This window comes from Rhincodon typus, chromosome 3 (assembly GCF_021869965.1).
Source record: "Rhincodon typus isolate 14 chromosome 3, sRhiTyp1.1, whole genome shotgun sequence".
Classification (NCBI taxonomy): domain Eukaryota; kingdom Metazoa; phylum Chordata; class Chondrichthyes; order Orectolobiformes; family Rhincodontidae; genus Rhincodon; species Rhincodon typus.
Genome location: NC_063334.1, coordinates 47,244,343 through 47,268,910, shown reverse-complemented (window position 1 = coordinate 47,268,910; position 24,568 = coordinate 47,244,343). Strand labels below are relative to the sequence as shown.

The 24,568-nt window shown below is 41.1% G+C and overlaps 2 protein-coding genes across 6 annotated transcripts in view; both read right to left on the bottom strand.

The window, feature by feature from the left end:
* The window catches only part of auh (AU RNA binding protein/enoyl-CoA hydratase), a 941,118-nt gene that overhangs the window by 863,050 nt on the left and 53,500 nt on the right, over window positions 1-24,568 (bottom strand). The gene's annotated exons all lie outside the window — the stretch shown is intronic.
* Window positions 6,719-23,518, bottom strand: LOC109922497 (serine palmitoyltransferase 1-like). The gene is made up of 5 exons (XM_048595349.1): window positions 23,413-23,518; window positions 22,416-22,470; window positions 14,664-14,781; window positions 12,725-12,798; window positions 6,719-8,483 (listed from the first exon to the last, which is right to left on the bottom strand). Exons 1-5 carry the CDS (start codon window positions 23,462-23,464, stop codon window positions 8,390-8,392), a joined length of 393 nt encoding a protein of 130 aa, XP_048451306.1. The 5' UTR covers window positions 23,465-23,518; the 3' UTR covers window positions 6,719-8,389.

Below are 24,568 nucleotides of genomic sequence, written 5' to 3'. Positions count from 1 at the left end.
TGCTGGAAGATTGGAGAGAGGCAAACGTCATTCCCTTGTTCAAAAAAGGAATAGGGATAACATAAGAACATAAGAACTAGGAGCAGGAGTAGGCCATCTGGCCCCTCGAGCCTGCCCCGCCATTTAATAAGATCATGGCTGAACTTTGAGACTCAGCTCCACTTACCCGCCCACTCACCATACCCCTTAATTCCTTTACTGTTCAAAAATTTATCTAGCCTTGCCTTAAAAACATTCAGCAAGGTAGCTTCAACCACTTCACTGGGCAGGGAATTCCACAGATTCACGAACCTTTGGGTGAAGAAGTTCCTCCTGACCTTAGTCCTACATCTGCTTCCCTTTATTTTGAGGCGATGCCCTCTAGTCCTAGTTTCACCTGCAAGCGGAAACAACCTCCCTGCCTCTACCTTATCGATTCCCTTCATAATCTTGTATGTTTCTATAAGATCTCCCCTCATTCTTCTGAATTCCAATGAGTATAATCCCAGTCTACTCAGTCTCTCCTCATAATCCAACCCTCTCAACTCTGGAATCAACCGAGTGAATCTCCTCTGCAGCCCCTCCAGTGCTAGTATATCTCTTGTCAAGTAAGGAGACCAAAACTGCACACAGTACTCCAGGTGTGGCCTCACCAGGACCCTATACAGCTGCAGCATAGCCTCCCTGTTTTTAAACTCCATCCCTCGAGCAATGGCAGACAAAATTCCATTTGCCTTTTTAATCACCTGCTGCACCTGCAATCCCACCTTCAGTGATTCATGCACAAGGACACCCAAGTCCCTCTGCACAGCAGCGTGCTGCAATTTTTTACCATTTAAAACATAGTCCATTTTGCTGTTATTCCTACCAAAATGGATGACCTCACACTTACCAACATTGTACTCCATCTGCCAGACCTTTGCCCACTCACTTAGACTATCTATATCCCTCTGCAGACTTTCAGTGTTTTCTGCAAATTTGGACACACCACACTTAGTCCCCAACTCCAAATCATCTATGTAAATTGTAAACAATTGAAGTCCCAACACTGATCCGAGGCACACCACTAGCCACTGACCGCCACCAGAAAAACACCCATTTACCCCTACTCTTTGCTTTTTACTGGTCAACCAATCCTCTATCCATGCCAATACATTACCTGTAATACCGTGCAATTTTATCTTATGTAGCAGCCTTTGGTGTGGCACCCTGTCAAATGCCTTCTGGAAATCCAGATACACCACATCCACAGGTTCCCCATTGTCCACCATGCAAGTAATGTCCTCAAAGAATTCCACCAAATTAGTTAAACATGACCTACCCTTCATGAACCTATGCTGGGTGTTCCCAATGGGACAATTTATATCCAGATGTCTTGCTATTTCTTCCTTAATTATAGATTCAAGCATTTTCCCCACTACCGACGTTAAGCTAACTGGCCTACAGTTACCTGCTTTTTGTCTACTTCCTTTTTTAAACAGTGGTGTCACATTGGCTGTTTTCCAATCTGCGGGAACCACCCCAGAGTCCAATGAATTTTGGTAAATAATTACTAGTCCATTTGCTATTTCCCCCATCACCTCTTTTAGTACCCTGGGATGCATTTCATCAGGGCCGGGAGACTTGTCTACCTTTAGCTCCATTAGCTTGCCCAGCACTGCCTCCTTAGTGATAACGATAGTGTCTAGGTCCTCACCTGCTATAACCTTCTTGCTATTAGTTTTCAGCATGTTATTTGTGTCTTCCTCTGTGAAGACCAACACGAAATAACCGTTTAATGTCTCGGCTATTTCCTCATTCAGGGTTATTAAATTGGCCTTCTCATCCTCTAAAGGACCAATGTTTACCTTTGCCACTCTTTTACAATTCACATATTTATAGAAACTTTTGCTGCCTGTTTTTATATCCTGAGCTAGTTTACTCTCATAATCTATCTTACTTTTCTTTATAACTTTTTTTGTGGCTTTCTGTTGGCCTTTAAAGAAACCCCGAAATTACAAGTCAGTTAGTCTTACATCAGTGGTGGGCAAATTATTGCAAAGGGCTCTGAGAGAAAGGATTTATGATCACTTGAAAAGGCACAGTTTGATTCGTGATAGTCAGCATGGATTTGTGAGGGGTAGATCATGCCTCACAAACATTATTGAATTCTTTGAAAAAGTGACCAAACACATGGATGAAGGTAGAGCAGTGGATGTGGTATACATGGATTTAAGCAAGGCGTTTGATAAGGCTCCCCATGGTAGGCTCATGCAGAAGGTAAGGAAGCATGGGATAGGGGGAAATGTGGCAGATTGGATTCAGAATTGGCTGACCCTTAGAAGACAAAGGGCGGTAGTGGACGGAAAATATTCAACACGGTGCTCAGTTATGAATGGTGTACCACAAGGATCTGTTCTGGGTCCTCTTCTATTTGTGATTTTTGTAAATGATTTGGATGAAGGAGTGGAAGGGTGGATTAGTAAGTTCGCGGACGATACAAAGGTGGGTCACGTCGTGGACAGTGCGGAGGGCTGTTCTAGGTTACAAAGGGACATTGATAGGATGCAGAGCTGGGCTGAGAAGTGGCAGATGGAGTTTAACCCTGAAAAGTGTGAGGTGATTCATTCTGGAAGGACAAATTTGAAAGCAGAATACAGGGTTAACAGAAAGATTCTTGGCAGTGTAGAGGAGCAGAGGGATCTTAGGGTTCATGTCCACAGTTCCCTGAAAGCTGCCACCCAGGTGGATAGAGTTTTTAAGAAGGCGTATGGTGTGTTAGCTTTCATTAATAGAGGGATTGAGTTCAAGAGCCGTGAAGTAATGCTCCAGCTATAAAAAAAGCCTGGTTCGGCCACATCTGGAGTATTGTGTTCCAGTTCTGGTCGCCTCATTACAGGAAAGATGTGGAAGCGTTGGAAAAGGTGCAGAGGAGATTTACCAGGATGTTGCCTGGAATGGAGGGAAGGTCTTACGAAGAAAGGTTGAGAGAGCTCGGGCTTTTCGCTTTAGAACGACAAAGGATGAGAGGTGACTTGATAGAGGTGTACAAAACGATCAGAGGTATAGATTGAGTGGATGGCCAGAGACTTTTTCCCTGGGGTGGAGGTAGCTATTACAAGGGGACATAGTTTTAAAGTGAGTGGAGGTAGATATAGGGGAGACGTCAGAGTTGGTTGCTGGAGTAGTGGAGTCAGCCTCATTAGGGGCATTTAAGCGGCTATTAGATCAGCATATGGATGATGATAGTATAAGATAGGGGTGGAGGTTAGATAGACCTTAGGATTAGGGTAAAAGTTTGGCACAACAGCGTGAGACCCGGGTTTAATTCCACCCTTGGGTGACTGTCTGTGTGGAGTTTGCACATTCTCCCCATGTCTGTGTGGGTTTCCTCCCAGCCCAAAAACATGCAGGCTCGGTGGGTTATAGGGGGATGGGTCTGGGTGGGATGTTCTGACAGTCGGCGTGGACTTGTTGGGCCGAAAGGCCTGTTCCCACACTGTTGGGATTCTATCTTATTAAGATCTATCTTGGCTGCCTCGGACATTTAAATCCTAGCTTGGGGGTTATTTGACTGCAGTTTGTCTGTTTCCACATAATTACTTCATATTAATATAAGGCATTATATGCATATATGGTTTAGATTGATTATCTTTCTAGCTCAGTAACTATTGAGTCATTTTGCTTATGGTTGTTTTGTTCAAGCCTACATGATATTTTGTTTTGATATTCTAATTCAATCCTGGTATCCTGCTGTTTATTTTCTTACGTTTAGTTTTTTTCCCCCCCGCCATTGCATTCTTTACAAGATTATGGTCTGTCAGATTGTCCAATATTTTTATAACAGGATTATAACACAATTGTGTCCTATACTCTACATAATCATATTTTAGACAATTCTTCAGCTTGGGTGGGGTAACAATCTTTCCCCACACACTCTTCATGCTTCTGTGATCCTCATTATTACATTTTATAGTCTGATAAAGTAATTCTTTTTAAATATCAGACTCCTTCTGCTTTCTGCAAAAAAAAACAAAAGATCTAAAGTAAAACATGAAAACAGTTACACAAACTACTTTGGTTCATGAACTGAACTCATCCAATATTCCACTATTCATAATACACAGAACATTAAGAGTGCACCAAGTGTATTTTTACAGCAATATATTTAAACTGGTATATTAATCAAAGTTTATCTCACCACAAACCAGCATCCAACTGAGGATCTGGTGTATGCATAATAGGCAAAACCCAATTACTTGGCAGATTTTCACATGCAACACAATTGTCTAGCAACCATATGTAAGTTTAAGACAAAGACTGGCATGTATTTAAGTAAGACAAACAGGTTGAAGTGAGCATATTCAACAAACGTGACTACATCAATGAAATGCAAAATAGTGCTCAATGATGGTCCTAAGTTCATATCAATAGGACATTACAACACAGCCTCACTTGACAGCAAGTCGTAGAGGCACTTTGTTTTTGTTTTTAAGTGCCAATGAAACTCTGATGTGTCTGGCAGTGATGGTCAAGAGAGAAACAGTTAGCATTTTGAGTCTGATAGGACTCTTCTTCACAATTGCAGTGGTAGTTGTTGCACTTACGTAGGGCTTGTGACCAGTCTGGTGATATGTATGTTAAGAATAATTCTCATGGCACACTATATGTACAGATGCCCAAGATTACTTTCATCTTTAATGTCCTTTTATACCCCATTTTTTGAGAGCTTGCACAGGAATTGAGCAAATGATTGAATGAACTGCTACAACTAGTTTTAAATAAAGTTTCAACATAACAGTATGGAGATGCCTTCACTTTCACAAAGACAATAAAAAGACCCACAATACTATATTGCTGAATTGGCTTGCAATGTCAAAACAGCACAATGTACCAAAGAAGGCTAGGTAAGTCACTATATCACAGCAACTGATAAGCCATAAAGTGTCTGAATTTGTTTTCATTGAACTCATGACTCAGTAAGTGGTGCAGTTGAATTCAGTTTCAACAACACCACATATATCCAAAATAGATGGTTTCACCATGTGATCCCCTCCGGGTCTAGCTAACATCTTAGTCAATTACCCTGAGAAGCATGTTTTTGATGGAATGACCACTAACTTCCTACCCCTTGCATGTTTATGATACGTAGATAGCATGTTTGTATATTCAAATTTTCAGCTGCAAAGAATATACTTACATAGTTAAGTAAACCTGCACTCAAATTTGCCAATATGAAGCAAACAAGCTTCTCTTTCCTTGATGTGTTAGTTGAGAAATCTGTCAGTGGGTTTGTCTATTACCATTCTTTACTACTGTAAACCTATGTTCACTGTTCAATATGGAATTTCTGCAGTTCCATCAACTTTACTGGCAACCTTATGAAAAAGACCCTTGCCATCTGCTCACCATATAAGCTTGATGAGGAATCAGGGTACATCAAAGGTTGGAAAATGGCTACTCTAATTAAAGCACTCACTGCACATCATAGAAACTCTAAAAAGAGCCTGTAGCCACCATCTTGGCTCTGAAAGGTGCCCAGTCTACCCCCAATTACCCTGGAAGGAAAAGGTGTCTCAAATACTTGACCAACAGAAGAAGTTAGCCATCTTACATTGCTACTGTGTAGTAAACAAAAGTGCTATTTGCCTCCAACAAGGTGATGCAGTCAAGTCAAAAAGACATTTTGCCCACCTTACAATACCTGTCAATATCTACAATAGAAAAGTTGAAGAGTAAGGGAACACTCTCCACTTGCCTGAATGAATGTAGCTCCAACACTGAAGAAGCTTCACACCATCACATGACAGACAATATATTCTGCTTGACGTGCATACTGCTGCCACCGGGTTGCCAAATCTACAAAATGCACTGCAGCAACTCACCAAGAGCACTTTAGCAGCACCAAAATCCTGGAAAAAGCTGCAAAGTCATCGTTTTGATGGGATTTGCTTGCCTATATTGGTTAGTGCATTGAGTATAGGAGTTGGGAGGTCATGTTGCAGCTGCACAGGACATTAGATTTTTGGAATAATGTGTGCAATTCTAGTCTGCCTGCTATAGGAAAAATGTTGTGAAATTTGAAAGGTTTCAGGAAAGAGTTACAGAGATGTTGTTAGGGTTGGAGGGTTTGAGCTATAGGGAGAGGCTATCTTTCCCTAGAGCATCAGAGGCTGAGGGGTGACCAGCCAAGATCTTTTCCCCAAGCTGGGGGAATCCAAAACTACAGGGCGTAGGTTTAAAAGGTGAGAGGAGAAAGGCTGAAAAGAAACTTAAGGGCCAAGAGGGTGGTGCGTGTATGAAACAAGCTGCCAGTGGTGGAGGTTGGAACAACAACAACAGCAACAACATTTAACAGGCATCTGAATGGGTATGCGAATAGGAAGGGTTTAGAAGAATATGGGCCAAATACTGGCAAATGGGACTAGATTAACTTAGAATATCTGGTCAGCATGGACAAGCTGGACTGAAGGGCCTGCTTCTGTGCTGTACAACTCGATGACTCTACTCCATAAACATTATATAATAATAAAAATGTTATCGATATTAAACAGGGGTACAGAAAAATTTAAGACATTTAATTCAGAATGTCAGCATACAAAGTATATGTAACTGTATAGACAATTTAAGCAGAAAGTCTGGATTGAATCAGTAAATGCAAGGTTTTAATATCTGCAAAGTTATGAAGTGGGTGATGAGGAGCCCAATAATGCAACTTAAGTTAGGATCCTGTTAATAATGAGAATGCTTCAGTCAGTACTGAGGAGTATAAAATTTTATTGTGGTACGCATTTTGATAATATATAAAACACTTGTACTTGTGATTTTTGGTTTTATTATGCAGCTGGGAAAGTCAACTAAGAGATTAGAATGGTGGCCATAGTTTAACTCCAATGAAAACAGTACTTGCAATGTCACATATTACTTATCTGTCTAAATGTTGTGCAATTTTTGCATGCACACGTGTACTGCAGTTATAAAGTAGAGGTACATAACAAATGCATCTGACAAGCCCCTACTTTTGAAAAATAATCAATGCTAAGAAAGATGATGTTTTTAAGTCCTGGATAAAGTAATGCACTAAAATTTAACAGTAAACAGCACAGAGATGACAGAAATAAACTCCCTAATCACAAAGAACGCAGAATACTTTTAAAGTACCATTTCCCTTTCTTGAGTAATTTTAAAAATTGCTTTACATCAAATATTTTGCATTAATGAACATCTAAAAAAACTGGCAGTTCTTGCATTTAGTCCTACAAATCCTGTAACCAAGTTAAAAATGGATATGAAACCAATTTACTTGGAAAAGTAACAAATATATTTATAAATTGTAGAGCAAAAATGTCACTTGTATTTCCTACACTTGCCAAAACAAAAAGATATTGATGATAGACTCAAGTCATATCACATGCAAATCTGTATTTATTGTTCAAATTTCTGGAAGGTAAAGGTTTTCAGCAGATGAATAATTACACATTTTAAAAGTAATGCAGCTGAACCCTAATTAAATTTACTCCGAAATGCATACTATTACATAAAGGATTTGACCTGTTGAAAGGTTGAATAGGATCATGTATAAACTCATCTAGATCCCACCATATTTACAAAAAATTGAGGATCTATAGCACAAATCTACCAAGCATTTGGGGCTAAATGTGAAAATTGAATAGGAAGATTGAACAAGTAGCATTAGGTGATTTTGCTAGCCATTAACACTATGTTGTCTGACCCCTCCCAATGCACAATTTCTAATTCCAAACAAAATGAAGCATGCTCACATTTAAAATGAATTTATTACAGTTAAGTGATTTCTTTTTAACCTAAAATTAAAGTTGATTAGCAAACCTTCTTCAGCCACTTCCATCTTAATTTCAAACAGAATCAAGACCCGAGAAAATAACACACGTACATCGATATCAATAAAGGTAAGTGTTCCTCTAAATGTGTGGCAACCAAGAGAGTCAAATTCCCATTTGATGGGTATGAAAAATAGTTTTATAGTATAATTAGCAAACATTCATTTAAGTAAGCAATACATTTTAACTTCTTGTACAAAGTTAAACCTTTACACCACATTCTTATTTAAATATGAAATTACCTTTAGGCACACAGTTATGAATGTTTCAAAAATCATTTTGTAATAATAAATGTTAGAGAAAATCCTGGATAAGAAACTGTAAGAGTGAAAGGTTTCTGGCCCTTAGTCGACCACATTTTGAAACAACATTCTTTGCACACATTTGCAAGACAAATGCACTCAACTTTATTAGTACAGTTTCCATAATTTTAACCAAACGTTAAAAAGACAAGTTCATTTTTCTGTAGTTGGTCATCCTTATATTCAGTAGATAGTGATCTATTTCCACACATTCTGCAAATATAGCATGACATCCCTGTGTGACTTCTGGTTCACAAATATCAGGAGATCCTAGTGAAGGATGCATTCAGATGCTTCCTTGATCAACGCTGCGGCCTTGTCTAACTCTTCCTCTGTTAATTTGATAGTAGTCACTACCCGCACACTAGGAATCCAATGAAAAGCTGTATTATTTCCAGAGCTGAAAGAGTACAAGTAGTTTACTTGACTATCTATCTAGTGTTCTGGTCTTTGAAATTCCAAACTAAGGAAGTAAAACTCCTTTTAATTATAAAACGCGGTTTGCTTGAATGCCCTTTGCTACAAAATCTATTAGACACTTGTGGGGAAGGATCATACTCCAATTTGGGTCTCTACACGAAATGTCCCTTTAAATGAAAATAGCGCAGCTACAGTAATTAGGTAATTCCCATGAATGTTATGTAGAATTCCCACACAAGAAATGTCTAGTTAAAGGACAAGTCATGAAATTGAAGGGAAATTATGACCAGGTCAGTTGGAATAATTGACAACTCTAGTGGCAGAATGTGACTAAATCTATGTTGAAATCTCAATTATTCACTGCATTTATGTACAACTTAGATAAAGGGGATATAGGCAAGAAAGGATAGACACCGTCACACACAGGTATCCAGGTTTTCCAAGAATAGAAATATAGATAACAAACCAGATACAAGCACAAAATTGAAGACATTTTTGGATGATGGACATGGCAAAAATATGGCAAACAGATTTCAATGTCATCCAACATGTGATCATCTATCTTGGATCATAGAGTCAGATCTACAGCACGGAAACAGGCCTTTCGGTATAACTTGCCCATGCCACCCAGTTTTCACAATTAAACTAGTCCCATTTGTCTGCATTTGGTCCACATCCCTCCAAACCTATCCTATCCTATCCAATCCATGTACTTGTGCAAATGTTTCTTAAATGACAAAATTGTATTCACTTCCACCACTACCTCTGGCAGCCTATTCCAGACACTCACCACCTTCTGTTCAAAAACACTGCCCCTTTGGATCTCTCCCCACTCACTTTAAACCTACATCCTCTAGCTTTAGACTCCCCTACCATGATGAAGAGCTGTTGGCCATCTACCTTATTTATGCCTTTCATGATTTTATTAACCTCTACAAGGTCACCCTTCAGTCTACTACACTCCAGGGAAAAAGTCCCAGCCTACCCAACCTCTCCTTATAACTTAAACCTTCCACTCCAGGTAGCATACTGGTAAATCTTTTCTACACTCTTACTAGTTTAATAATATCCTTCCTATAGTAAGGTGACCAGAACTGCATGCAGTACTCCAAATGTCAATGCCTTATACAGCTGCTATACTCAATTCTCTGACCAATGAAAACAAGGATGCCAAAAGCCTTCACCACCCGACTCCCTGTGACTCCACTTTCAAGGAGCTATAAAACTGTATCCCTAGATTTCTGTGTTCTATAACACTCCTGAGGGCGCAGCCATTGACTGTATAAGTCCTGCTCTGGTTTGATCCACCAAAAATGCAACACATTGCATTTATCTAAATTAAAGTCTGCGATCCCTCAGCCCACTGGCCCAGTTAAATCAACATCTTGCTACATTCCCAGGTAACCTTCTTCACTGTTCACTATACCAATCTTGGCGTTAGCCACAAACATACTAACGATACCGCTTAAATTATCATCTAAATTATTTATATAAATGAAACCATTGTCAACTGTTGGAAAAACCCATCTGGTTCACTAATCGCCTTTAGGGAAGGAAATCTGCTATTCTCACCCACATGTGACTCATTTACAAATTTACTAACCATGCCTCCTATCTTCTCATCCAAATCGTTTATATAAAAGAACAAGCAACAGTGATCTCAGCACCGATTCCTGTGGCACACAGCTCTTCACAGGCCTCCGGTCTGAAAAAAAACCCCTCTACCACCACCTTCTGTCTTCTACTGTCAAGCCAATTTTGTATCTAATTGGCTAGGTCTCCCTGCATCCAGTCAGATTTAATTTTAACTCAACAACCTACCGTGCAGTACTTTGTCAAAGGCATTGCCAAAGTCCATGCAGACAAAATCTACCACACTGCCCTCATCTTTTCTGGACACCGTTCAAAAAACTCAATCAAATGAGACACTATTTCCTGCGCACAGTAAAAGGTAAAATAAGGGTACTTTCTGAACAGTTAAAAGTTAGAAATTAATGTTGGTCTAAGGAGAGTTGGCTACATAGAGGTACAGAAAATAATTAATGAAAAAGGGCCAATGGAATGCTGGGCTTTATGCTGACAAGGAAAAGATTATGGATGTTATACTTAAATAAAGCTCTGGTTAGACCAAACCTGGAATACTGTACTCTGTTTTAGGTACCACACTTTCAGAAAAATACCAGAGCAGAATGATTCCTAATCTCCAAGGTTTAAATTATGAGGAGAGATTACACAAATAGCACTGTGCCTTCTGAAATTTAGAAGGAAAAGAGATGGTGTGACTTAGGATCTTAAAAACAGATAGAGAGACGCTTTCGGCTGATTGGGATCTCAAGGAAGACAAATGCAAGACTGGTTCCAATGGTTTGGGTTTCAGGAATGAAGTTCAAAAATTCTTCAGATACAAGTTAGAAATTTTCAACACTCTTCTGCAAATGACAACTGATGTTTGAATGTTTCATTAATTTTAAATTTGAGATTGATAGATTTTTGTTAACTCAGGATACTAAGGGATATGTGGCAAAAGGCATGCACTTGAGTCACAGATCAATCATGAGATCAGAATAGCAAAACAGGTACAGGGGCTATATTGCCTATTCTCATTATCTTTGGACTACACCCAAATAAGGATCAAAATTTGAGGAGTGGAGAGAAAGGCAGAAGATTCATAGAAGCAAAAAGTCCTACAAAAGTCCACAAAAAAACTGTTGAAAAGTTCCTAACTGACAACAGGTGTAATAGAATTGAATACAGCCTTTTGTAGATTGGCCTTAAAAGGAGGTCATTCTCCAAATACAAGTTCCTTACTTATAACAAAATCAGCACAGCAAAGGAATAAAAGAAAAAAAGAACAAGTGGAAGATATCAAGTTAATAGTAAACAATGCTGAATCAAAATTAGGAAACATTTTTACAATGGCTTGAACTTTACTGTAACAATATTTTACTGAAACTGACATCAACTCGAGAGACCACATAGGGACAGAATAACACCGAAATCCAGAATCGGTTTTCAGTAGTAATGCTACTCTCCAGAGTTGCTACTGATTGTAATCAATGAGAGGTGGGTCGTCAATGCAGAACACAGATTGCAGCAGATCAAAAAGGTCGCTCATCACCTCCTCACGGGCAACTAGGGACAGGCAATAAATGCTGACCCAGCCAGTGACTCCCACATTCTACCAGTGGTAATTTGAAAAAGCAAAATTGATCAAAACTGACAATTTATGTAGTGACACATGAAAAATCCTGGAAAAAGCTGCATAGAGTCATACAGCATGGAAACAGACCCTCCAGTCCAACTATTCCATGCCAACTATGTTCCCAAACTAAATTAGTCCCAACTTGCCTGCATTTGGCCCATATCCCTCCAAACCTTTCGTACTCGTGTACTTATCCAGATGTCTTTTAAATGTTGTAACTGTACCTGGATTTACTATTTCCACTGGCTGGTTCATATGTGGAATGAACTACTCTAAAAAAAGTTAACCCTTTTCTTTTTCAAAACTCTCTCATCTTAAAAAATATGCTTAGTTTTGAACTCTATAAGCCTCTTTCATGTCACCTCTCAACCTCGTACACTCCAGTAAAAGTTCCAGCCTATTTTTTATAAAAACCCTCCATTCTTGGCAACATCCTGGTATATCTTTTTTGAATCCTCTAATTTAATAACATCCTTCCTATTAAATCAGAGTGACCAAAACGGCACACAGTACTCCAGAAGTGGCCTCACCAACATCCTGTACAACCTCAACATGACAACCCAACTCCTGTACTCAAAGGTCTGAGCAATGAGGCAATCATGCTAAATGCCTTCTTAACCAGCCTGTCTACCTGTGCATCTTTTTGAATGGTTTTTCAATGCCATGTTAGCTTCATAATTACTGCTAGACACCTTCACTAGCTGTGAAAAGATCGTGAAATGTTAAATTTCCCTATGATAAAATATTTAAATTTACTATTTTGAAAGTTTAAAACATTAGCTTCTTACCGGATCCAATCATAAATCATTATTTAATTTGCTACCTGAAAACTAAATGCTTTAGACTTCTTAGTTTGCCGTATGTGAATACTTTGATATGATTGCTTACCTGCTTGATTACGTGCACGATTTAAATGGTCAACAAAAACGGACCACAAAATCCAGCAAATCAGAATTATTACAAAATATATGAGCAACAGTTACCTTGGAGGAGGCAAAACTCTTTCTTCTTTATCTAAGTAACGTGCTTGAGTTAATGCGATCCCTTGTTTCATGCACTGTTAAAAGGTAACATTTTGATTAAAGTAGTACAACTTAAATTTAAAAAACACATTCAGCATAAAAATCATCTGCTTCATTCCACAGAATGCACGTAAATTTTCAAAATAGTTTTTTTTATTAAGTCTTTGATGATAATTATGAACTACCCTCTCCATTGATCAAACTGTTTGGTATTGTACCTGAACTAAAGCACCACTTTTCAATTATACCTTGATTTCGGTCACACATACTATACAAGTTAAACATCCAAATCAAAACGTTCTATTGACCTATCACCTGTGCTCCACCCTTGCCCCCTCCGATCACTCAAGTGATTGGGTCCCCTTTGTTCTCACTTTTCACCCCACCAACCTCTGCATTCAAAGGATCATCTTCCGCTATTTCAAACAACTCCAGTGGAATGCTGCCACCAAACACATCCTCCCCTCACTCCCTGTCTGCATTTCACGGCAATCGTTCCCTCCAGGACATTAGTCCATTCTTGACAACCAAAGTCACTCCTACCACTCCATCTTTCCCATGCAACCACAGAAGGTGCAACACCTGCGCCATCACCACCTCCCTGCTCATCATTCAAGGACCTAAACAGTCTTTTCAAGTGAAGCAGCATTTCACTGGTACTATTCCAAAGTTGTGTACTGTGTTCGCTGCACTCAATGTGGCCTACTCTACATTGGAGTAACCAAATGCAGACTGTGTGATTGCTTTGAAGAACACCTCTGTTCCATGCACAAGCATGGCTCTGACCTTCCCATAGCCGGTCATTTTAACACAGCGTCTTGCTCGTATGCCCACTGTCTGACCTCGGCATGCTGCAATGCTCCAGCGAATCACAGAGCAAATTGGAGGAGCAACATCTCATCTTCAAAATAGTCAGTTTACAACCTTGTGGGCTCAACATTGAAATCAACACCTTCAAATTGTGAACCCATTCCTTCCTTTTCTTTTAGCTTGGATTGTTACATTGTCTGTCACCTTCTCTCCCCTCCCCCTATTTCAGCAGGACTGTCTGTTCTTTCCAGTCTGGCAGTTAGACACACCATTGTTCTGCCATTCTCACATTCTGATCACTTAATCAAAACTATCAACAGACTTTTTCTCCCAGCAATCCAACACCACACCCTCTCCCCTCTGCAACTATTGCATAAATGCTACCCCCTCCACCCTTCACTTCAGCTCTGAAGAACAGTCAACTAGACTTAAAATGTTAGCTTGATTTCTCTCCATGGATGCTGCCTGACCTGTGATCTCCAGCACTTTTTCAGTTCAGATTCCAGGATCTGCAGTAATTTGTTCTTACATTCTGTGACTATCAATCTGCTAACAACAATAGCATAATAATGAGAAACAATCTTGGGAAGGAAGAAACACAAAAAAAAACAACTTACTTCAAGTTTATAGGGCAAGTTTAGTATGTAAAATGGTACAAAACAAATATGTGCCACAACATTTTGCACAAGCTTTATCAAAAGTTATCAACTGAGGTTAGTACCACCACACATTTCATAGACTCCCTTCAGTGTGGAAACAGGCCCTTCGGCCCAACAAGTCAACACCGACCCTCAGAGCATCCCCCCCCAGACCCATCCCCTTATAACCCACCTAATCTATACATCCCTGAACACTACGGGCAATTTAGCATGGTCAATCCACCTAGCCTGCACATCTTTGGACTGCGGGAGGAAACCCATGCAGACACGGGGAGAATGTGCAAAATTCAAAAAGACTGGAATCGAACCAGAGTCCCTGGCGCTGTGAGACAGCAGTGCTAACTACTGAGCCACCGTGCCACCCATTTCATCGGGTTTAGAGTGCGACACTGAAAGCATTTGCACATTGCAGCTTTAAAAGAAAAACTCACGTAATCAACAATTTCCTGAAGTAGCTTAACATCGTTCTCTCGCGATCCTCTGCTCCTTTCAAACACCAGGTGAATGGCTGGAGAAAATGATTCGCCCACGACTTTGAGGCCAGAGATACTGCAATATTAAATTATATAAATCTAAAGAAAATACTTATATCTATTATATAGACATTTGAAATCATAAGAGATGCAATGGCACAACATAAGAACTGATCAATAATATCAGTTATACAACTTTAGATGGTATACAAATGTTACAGTTAGCTTGGCCAAGTTAGCAAAACTGTCTTAACCAAAATCAGTAGAGCTCACATTTCAGAACAGAACCAATTTTGGCCTGTTCAGGTGAACATTCTAGTCTGATGACATTACATAGAGTGAAGTTCTTTGTGTGGTCTGGTCAATGTTCTTCACTCAGCCAACAAATTTATTCTGTTTATTTTACAAATAAAGCTACAAAAATCACATTGTTGTTTAAAAATCTCTGTGGGATGATCAAGTATCATGCCTTCTTTTATAACATATGTAAGACAATAAATGTTCACATAAGGAGGCAATGGTTTGTTGCAAGTTGGAGATAAAAACAATAATTGCCTTGATCCTTTGGAATTCACCTACTGGTGTAACAGGTCCACAGCAGACAACATCTCCCTGGCCCTACATAACAAGGATACCTACATCAGCTCCTACTTATTGACTAAAAACGAAAAGAACTGCGGATGCTGTAAATCAGGAACAAAAACAAAATTGCTGGAAAAGCTCAGCAGGTCTGGCAGCGTCAGCGTAGGAAAAAGCAGAGTTAACACTTCAGGTCCGGTGACCCTTCCTCAGAGCTGATGGTGGCTGGGAAAATGTGAGTTTATATGCAGAAAAAAGGGAAGGGGGAATAGGGTAGGGAGTAAACAATAGGATAGAGCCTAAAGAGAGAGAACAGCAGTTGGACAGACAAATAGTTGATAATGATCAGGCTGGGTGGGTGAATAGTTGTTAATGGGGACTATTAGTGACTAACAAGAGGTGGTGTGTAACGGCAGGCTATGTGGTAACAAGGCCTGGTGTGTGAAGTAGGGGGCTGGGACATGGAGAATTTAGGCCCTAAAATTATTGAACTCGATATGGAGTCCGGAGGGCTGCAGGGTCCCCAAGTGGACAATGAGGTGTTGTTCTTCTAGCTTGCATTGATCTTCACGAGAACACTGCAGCAAGCCAGAGCTGGATGAACACAGCAGGCCAAGCAGCATCAGAGGAAAGCTGACGTTTTGGGTCTGGACCCTTCTCCAGAGACAGACATGTTGGTCAGGGAACAGGGTGGTGCATTAAAGTGGCAGGCAACCGGTAGTTCAGGGTCTTTTTTGCGAACAGAACACAGATGTTCTGCGAAACAGTTACTTATTCTATGCTTCGGTTCCCCAGTGTAGAGGAGACCACATTGTGAGCAGCAAATGCAGTAGACTAGATTCTCACAAGTGCAAGTGAAGTGTTGCTTACCTGGAAGGTATGTTTGGGCCCTTGGATACTGGGCAGGTGTTGCACCTTCGTTGGTTACAGGGGAAGATGCTGTAGGGAGGAGGGAGGGGTTTGGGGGTGAAGGAAGTGTGGACCAGGGTGGCCCAAAGGGAACAGTCCCTATGGAAGGCGAACATGGGAGTGGAGGGGAGGGGAATGCGCCTGGTGGTGGCATCTTGCTGGAGATGGCGGAAATGGCACCTGATGATCTTCTGGATGTGGATGCTGGTGGGAAGATAGGTAAGGACAAGGGGAAGCCTATTGCTGGAGGGTAGAGAAGGGGTGAGGGCGGAACTGTGGGAGATGGGTTGGACCCAGTTGAGGGCCCTGTTGACCATGGAGCTAGGGAATCCTCAGTTGAGGAAAAAGGGGGACATTTCGCATGCTCCCTTGTCGAAGTTGGCCTCATCTGAACATATATGACAGAGATAGAGGAACTGAGAGAATGGGATGGAGTCTTTACAGGAAGTGGGATGTGAGGATTTATAGTCCAGGTAGCTGGGAGTCAGTGGGTTTGTAGTGGATATTAGTGGCCAGAAATGGAAACAGAAATGTTGGAGGAACGGAAGGGAGGAGTCAGACATAGACCAGATGAAAGCGAGGGCAGGGTGGAAATTGAAGGCGAAATTGATGAAGTTTTCCAATTCTGGGTGAGAGAGGGAAGCAGCACCGATGATATCATCAATGTATCGGAATAATAGTTGTGGGTGGGGGCTGGAATAGGACTCAAACAAGGAATGTTCTATGTACCCCATGAAGAGACAGGTATAACTAGGGCCTATGCGGGTACCCATGGCCACCCCTCTTACCTGAAGAAAACGAGAGGAGTTAAAAGAGAAGTTGTTGAGGACAAGCTCTGCCAAGCAGAGGAGTTTGGTGGTGGGTGGGGATGGCTCAGGTCTTTGCTCCAGGAAGAAGCGGAAAGCCCCAAGACCTGCTGGTGGGGAATGGACATGTAAAGGGACTGCAAATCCACGGTAAAGAGGAGGCGGCTGAAACCAGCAAACTGGAAGTTTTTAAAACTGGCGTAAGGTGTCAGAGGAATCATTGATGTATGTGGGCAGGGATTGGACCATGGGAAAAAAGACGGAGTCAAAAAGACCCTAAACTACCCGTTGCCTGCCACTTTAATGCACCACCCTGTTCCCTGACCAACACGTCTGTCTCTGGCTTGCTGCAGTGTTCTAGCAAAGCTCAATGCAAGCTGAAAGAACAACACCTCATTTTCCGCTTGGGGATCCTGCAGCCGTCTGGATTCAATATCTAGTTCAATAATTTTAGGGCCTAAACTCTCCCATGTCCCAGCCCCCTACCCCACACACCAGGCCTTGTTACCACATAGCCTGCCATTACACACCACCTGTTGTTAGGTCACTAATAGTCCCCATTAACAACTATTCACCCTCCCAGCCTGATCATTATCAACTATTTGTTTGTCCAATGGCTCTGCTCTCTCTTCAGGCTCTATCCTATTGTTTATTCCTTACCCTATCCCCCTTCCCTTTTTTCTGCATATAAACTGATGTTTTCCCAGCCACCAGTTCTGGGGAAGGGTCACCAGACCCGAAACATTAACTCGGTTTTTTCCTTCGCGGACGCTGCCAGGGCTGCTGAGCTTTTCCAGCCACTTTGTTTTTGTTCCTACTTATTGACTATAGTTCTACCTTCACTATAAACGCAAACAAATTCATCTCTAAACTCTAAGACCTAGATCCTAGATCCCAGCTCCCCAAGCTGTAGCTGGATTCTCTACTTCCTAACTCACAGACCGCAAACAGTAAGAATAGGCAACACCTCCTCCACCATAATTCTCATTACTGGGTGCCCTGCAAGGCTGTATACTCAGCCCCCTACTATACTCCATATATCTCACGACTGTGTGGTCAAATTCTGCCACAATTCCATTTATACCACCGTTGTTGGTCAGATCTCAAACAACGATGGTATGGAATACAAGAAAAGATAGAGTGCTTAGTTGTATGCTGTAAAGACAACAGTCTCTCCATCCACATCAGCAAAATAAAGGAGCTGGTCATTGACTTCAGGAAGTGGAGTGAAGGACACACCCCGGTCTGCAGCAATGGTACTGAGGTGGAGATGGTCGAGAGTGTCAAGTGCCTGAAACGGAGATTCAATTTGTCCTGGTCCATCTACGTTGATGTAGTGGTCAAGAAAGCACACCAACATCTCTACTTCCTCAGTAGGCTAAGGAAATTTGGCATGTTCATAAGGACTATAACCAATTTTTAGAAATGCACCATAGAAAGCATCCTATCTGGATGCATCACAGCATGATTTGGCAACCACACTTCCCCAGACCACAAGAAACTACAGACAGTTGTGAACACTGCTCAGTCTGTCACATAAATCAACCTTCAATCTATTGACTCTGTCTACACTCCCTGCTGTCTCAGGAAAGCAACCAACAGAATCAAAGATCCTTCCTACTCCAGTTATACTCTCCTTCACCCTCTCTTGTTGGGCAGAAGATATAAAAGTTTGAATCCACTATACGAATGGATTAGAGAACAGCTTCCTCCCCGCTGTAATCAGACCTCAAATGTTATTTTTGATCTCTTTGTCTGCACCTCCTCTGCATTTGCAACACTGCATTCATCACTCCATTCTGCCACCTACATGCACTTTATATGGTACGATCTGCCGGTATAGCACCAAAACAACGCTTTTCACTGTATTACGATACATGTGACAACAATAAATTTATCAATAATTGAAAAAACATAAAAATATATATTATACAATGAATAAGCTGAAGGCTTGTGATACCAGGTTAGCCAGTAGTGAAAAGATTACAAAAGCTCAACGTGTACGTTTAAAGTTTTAGCAAAGATTTATAGCTCGGGACGTGGGTGAGGTTGTTGACTTGCTCGCCGAGCTGGCTTGTTTTCGTTCAGACGTTTCGTCACCATGCTAGGTGACCTCATCAGTGAGGCCTCCGATGAAACAATGTTCTTCTACTCCACTTGGAATTTATATTGTCTGGTTTGTTGTGATGAGTCGTGTCATTTCCAGCTTTGATTTGTATTGTATATGGGGTCCAATTCTATAATGTTTGTTGATAGCATTAGAGGTTGAGAACCATGCCTCCAGGAATTCCCGTGGGCGTCTACGTTTGGCTTGGGCTACTATGGTTACGTTATCCCAGATAAACTGATGGTCTTCATTGACTGAGTGTACTGATATTAAAGAAAGTTCGTCGTGTCATTTTGCTACCAGCTGATGTTCATGTATTCTATAGCTAGTTTCCTTCCTGTCTGTCCAATGCAATCAACACATTAGGGCGTACTGTGTCCTCCTGTTGTCGGTTTAGTAGGCATCTGCGGATGAAGTTGCGGGGATATCTGTTCATAGCGAAGATTTTGTATAAGTGCTTCTCCTCTTTCTTGTATAGTTATGGAGTGTTGCAGTGTGTTGTGTCCCATTTAAATAGTGTCCTGATGCAGCTTTGTTTGTGGACGTTGAGGTGGTTGCTGTGGAAGTTTAGGATTTGATCAGTGTGGGTTGCTTTTCTGTATACTGAGGTTTGGAACTCCGTTGGTCATATGCTCAACTCAGACATCCAGAAACAGAAGTTGATGGTTGTTTTCTTCTTTGTGAATTTAATCCTTGCGAATACGTTGTTGATGAGGTGGTGGGTCTCTTCTAATTTGTTGTATTTAATAATGACAAATGTGTCTACGTACCAGATCCACAGTTTAGGTTGAATGCAGGGGAGGATGGTATGTTCTAGCCTTTGCATGACTACTTCTGTGAGGAGTCCCGAGATGGGTGACCCCATTGGTGTACCATTGATCTGTTTGTATACTTGACCATTAAAGACGAAGTGTGTGGTGACGCACAGGTCTACTAGTTTAACTATGTTGTCGTTGCTGATAGAGCTGCTGGTCTGCGTCGCTACTTCCCTCCAGTAATGCGGCCAGTTTCTTTGGCTAGCGGGATGTTGATCAACGTGAATAAAGCTGTGAAGTCAAAGGATACCATAGTCTTGCCATTGCTGATTTTTACGTTCTTGAGGGTATCGAGGAATTCTTGGGTTGAGTGGATGGAATGGGGTGATCCATCAACGAGGTGTTTCAATCTCTGTTGTAGGTCCTTGGCCAGTTTGTATGAAAGTGTGCTGGGGAGGAATGGTAGTACAATGGGTCTGGGGGGGCGATGTCTCATTTGTGCACTTTAGGCAGTCCACAGAAGCAGGAGGTGTTCATGCCTTCCTGTTTCATTCTCTTGCAGTCTGTCTTGGTTATCTGTCCTGCATCCTTTAGTCTCTTCTGTATCCGGATGATCCTATTACCTCGCTGCAGTGTTGGGTTTATCGCCACCTGTTGGTAAGTGGTTGTATCTGCAAGCAATGCCTGTGCTTTCTTAACATAGTCTGGTTTGTTCATAAGGACTGTCATGTGCCCTTTTTCTGCTGGTAGGATAATAATATTCTTGCCTTTCTTGAGTTTACCTAGTGCTTCTCTCTCTGATGTGTTCAGGGTGTCCTCTTTGTTCATTCTGTGTAACGAGGGGATTATAGTTTGTCAGATGGCTTGTTGGGTTTCATCAGTGAGACTGTTATCTTTTAATGTGGTTTCAAGGGTGGCCATGAAGTCTGTTCGCATCTTTGTGGTTATACTTCAGTCCACGCAATAGGACACCTTTCTCAGTTTCTGAGAGTTATCTGCTGGTTAGGTTTCTTATCCATGTGTCCGGTTTGTTGTTGTCCTCATCTTTGTGGTGGACCAGTTTGGTGAGTTTCTTCTGCAGTTTGTGTCTCTTCTTAGTTTTGGTTGCGTTGATTGATGGTAATGGCCTGTTCTGGGGTTGTAGTCCACTGCTGGTCCTGGGATACCAGTACACACTGAATTTTGGTGCGAAATTTCCTGTTAGTACCTACAGAGTCAGTTATGAGCATCATTAATCATTACTCGTAGCGTTCTGCATCCGTTCTGTTCAGCTATTTTGTATGCCTGTGGGTTACTGAATGGAGGTTTGTACTTCACGCTGCAGGGCAGTAACTGGTTCTTGAGGCATTCATGGAGAAAGGGAAGTTGTTCAAGGGTAGAGCACTGCTCTACATCAAGAACATATCAGAACTGACAACAAGGCTCCTAAGACCACTAGGAAGGTAGCCCACAAGCTCACAGCCACTCTGCAGCAAACACGCACAAGGATTAAAGACCCCATTCCCACAACACGCAGAATCAACGCGGTTTACAAAAACATGCAACGACTGTCACAAACATTACAAATGAAAATGAACAAAATGAAAAAGTATAACACAGGAACAGGCCCTTTGGCCCTCCAAGCCTGTGCCGACCATCACGCTGTAATTAATCTAAAAACAAACCTGCCATTTTTTTTTTTTTTTTTTTAAAAATCCATATCCCTCTATTCCCTCCCTATTTATGTACGCATCTGGGTGCCTCTTAAAATGTCTTCAACATGCCCGCTTCCATGACCTCTTCTGGTAGTGCATTCCAGGCTGCTACCACACTGAAAAACTTCCCTCGCACATCTCCCTTAAATTTTCTCCCATAAACTTTCTCCCACTGACCTTGAACCTGTGCCGCCTTGTAATTGAAACTTCAACCCTGGGAAAAAGCCTCTGACTATCCACGCTATCTATGCCTCTCAATTTTGTAGACCTCTATCTATTACATCGGACAGACAGGAAGGAAACTGGTTATCAGAATACACGAACATCAGCTAGCAGCAAAACGACACGACAAACTTTCTTTATTATCAGTATACTCAGACAATGAAGGCCATCAGTTTAACTGGGACAATGTAACCATAGTAGCCCAAGCCAAACACAGACACACTCAGGAATTCCTAGAGGCATGGTTCTCAATCCCAAATGCTATCAACAAACATACAGAATTGGGAACAAAAACAAAGTTGCTGGAAAAGCTCAGCGGGTCTGGCAGCATCTGTAAAGGAAATAAAAGCAGCTAACGTTTTGGGTCTGGTGACGCTTCCTCAGAACATATATAGAATTGGACCCCACATACAAACCCTTACAGATCAAAACCAGAAGTGACGACTCACCACAACGGACCAGACAGTATAAATTTCAAGCGGAGTAGAACCACATTGCTTCATCGGAGGCCTCACCGATGATGTCACCTAGCACGGTGACGAAATGTCTGAACGAAAACAAGCCAGCTCGGGGAGCAAGTCAACAACCTCATCAATGTGTATGTTTCATACTAATTTAGCAAATACTTATGTACTTACCCCTGCAATGCACAATGAATTCGCTGACACTTTTGTCTTAATACTCTGAAAATATCTACAGAACAGTTTAAAATTAGTATTGTATTTTGTGTCAACAAATACAACATCAGATTCACACTCAAATATTATGCATTCACATAATTCATTAATTCCAACTGCTGAATCATAAATTCTGCTTATACACCAAAACATTCAAGACAGCTATATAGAAATCAGCAATTAGAGATAAGCCTTGCCATAAATAGAAATGAAAACATTACATGCGTAAATTAAAAATTAATAGGAGACATACTTCAAATTTGGCACTACATTATGCAAATGTTTTAAAAATTAAATCTCAATGTTGGTTTCCACAAAGCTGTTAGATCATAGAATCCCTACAGTGTGGAAACAGGCCCTCCAGCCCAACAAGTCCACACCGACCCTCAAGAGCATCCCACCCAGACCCACTGCCCTATAACCCACCTAATCTACAGATCCTTGAAAACTATGGGCAATTTAGAATGGCCAATCTACCTAGCCTGCACATCTTTGGACTGTGAGGAAACATGAGCACCCAGAGGAAATCCATTCAATTATCCACTTCGATGACATTCTCTTGCCTTCTCCCTATAGCCCTTGATGCCTTTGGTGTACAGAAATCTATTTATTTCATAAATATGTTCAGTGACTTTGTTTCCATAACCTTGTTGTAGAGAATTTCACAGGTTCGCCAAATTTCCCAGCAATGAAATTTCTCACCTAACTGGCCTGCACCATATTTCAAGACCGCGACCTCTTGTTACAGACTGTAAACTTGAATAATGAATTTTGACAAATTTAAACTTCAAGTTAGGCTTCACTCTATGGGAATAAACTCAGCTTCTTGAGGCTGCTTCATTTTGAAACTATGTCAAAAGCGATAATGGACTAGATATATCTATGATGTTAGTATCTTGATGCTCTAATAATTTAAGAATACATTGGCTCAGAATAAATTAGAGAGTAATTACAATACCTGGGTCGTCCTCCATAATGTTGAGAGCTTCTATGGCAGCAGAAGCAAGCATTGGTGGCAAAGATGCAGAGAAACAATAACCTTGTCCTGAAAGACGCTTTGGAGAAAAATAGAGAAACACATTAATTTAAATACAATTTTGGTAAACATCACCTCAAGAATATAATGATTAAGATTTCAGGAAAAGTAGTTTACCATTTTCAGATGAATTGATCAAACAATGGACTATAAATGAACAAAAGCAAAATTTAGGATTCTTCATATGATAGTGTAAACAAATTAATGGTCTCTTGGTGGGAAGGGCAGTGGGAAACCAGAGGACTGGGAAGCTTACAAAGACCAACAGAGGGCAACAAAAAAAAAAAACAAAACAAAAAAGGGCGGGAGGGGGTGGTGGGAGAAGATTAAATAGGAGGGTAAGCTAGCCAGTAATATAAATGAAGGCTGTAAGCGTTTCTTTAGGTATATAAAAGGGCAAAAAGAGGCAAAAGTGGACACTGGACCACTGGAAAATGACAGTGGAGAGATAATAGTGGGGAACAAGGAAATGGCTGAGGAACTGAATTATTACTTCGCGTCAGTCTTCACGGTGGAAGACAAGAGTAATATCCCAAATATTCAAGAGAGTCAGGGGGCAGAGCGGAGTATGGTGGCCATCACCAAGGAAAAGGTGCTAGTAAAACTGATTGGCCTGAAGGCGGACAAATCACCTGGACCAGATGGACTACACCCCAGAGTTCTAAAGGAGATAGCTGAAGAGATAGTGGAAGGGTTAGTGGTGATCCTTCAGGAAAATCGCTAGAGTCAGGGAATGTCCCTGAGGACTGGAAAATCGTGAATGTGACATCTCTGTTTAAAAAAGGGAGTAAGGCAAAAGACGGAAAATTATAGGCCGATTAGCCTAACCTCATTGGGGGTAAGATTTTGGAGTCCATTGTAAAGGATGAGATTTCTGAATATTTGGAAGTGTATGGTAAAATAGGGCAAAGTCAGCATGGTTTCATCAAGGGGAGGTCATGCCTGACAAATCTGCTAGAATTCTTTGAGGAAGTAATGAGCAGAGTAGGCCAAGGAGAGCCAATGGATGTTATCTACCTGGACTTCAAGAAGGCCTTTGATAAGGTGCCACACAGGAGGCTGCTGAGCAAGATAAGGG

What these genes read in the sequence shown, in the direction of transcription:
- LOC109922497 (XM_048595349.1), bottom strand. Translation starts at nt 23,464, where the DNA reads ATGCTTGCTTCTGCTGCCATAGAAGCTCTCAACATTATGGAGGACGAC. An exon ending in CATTATGGAGGACGACCCAG is followed by an intron (nt 22,471 to 23,412) that starts GTATTGTAATTA and finishes ACTGTTCTGTAG; the next exon opens with ATATTTTCAGAGTATTAAGA. An exon ending in ATTCATTGTGCATTGCAGGG is followed by an intron (nt 14,782 to 22,415) that starts GTAAGTACATAA and finishes TTAATATTGCAG; the next exon opens with TATCTCTGGCCTCAAAGTCG.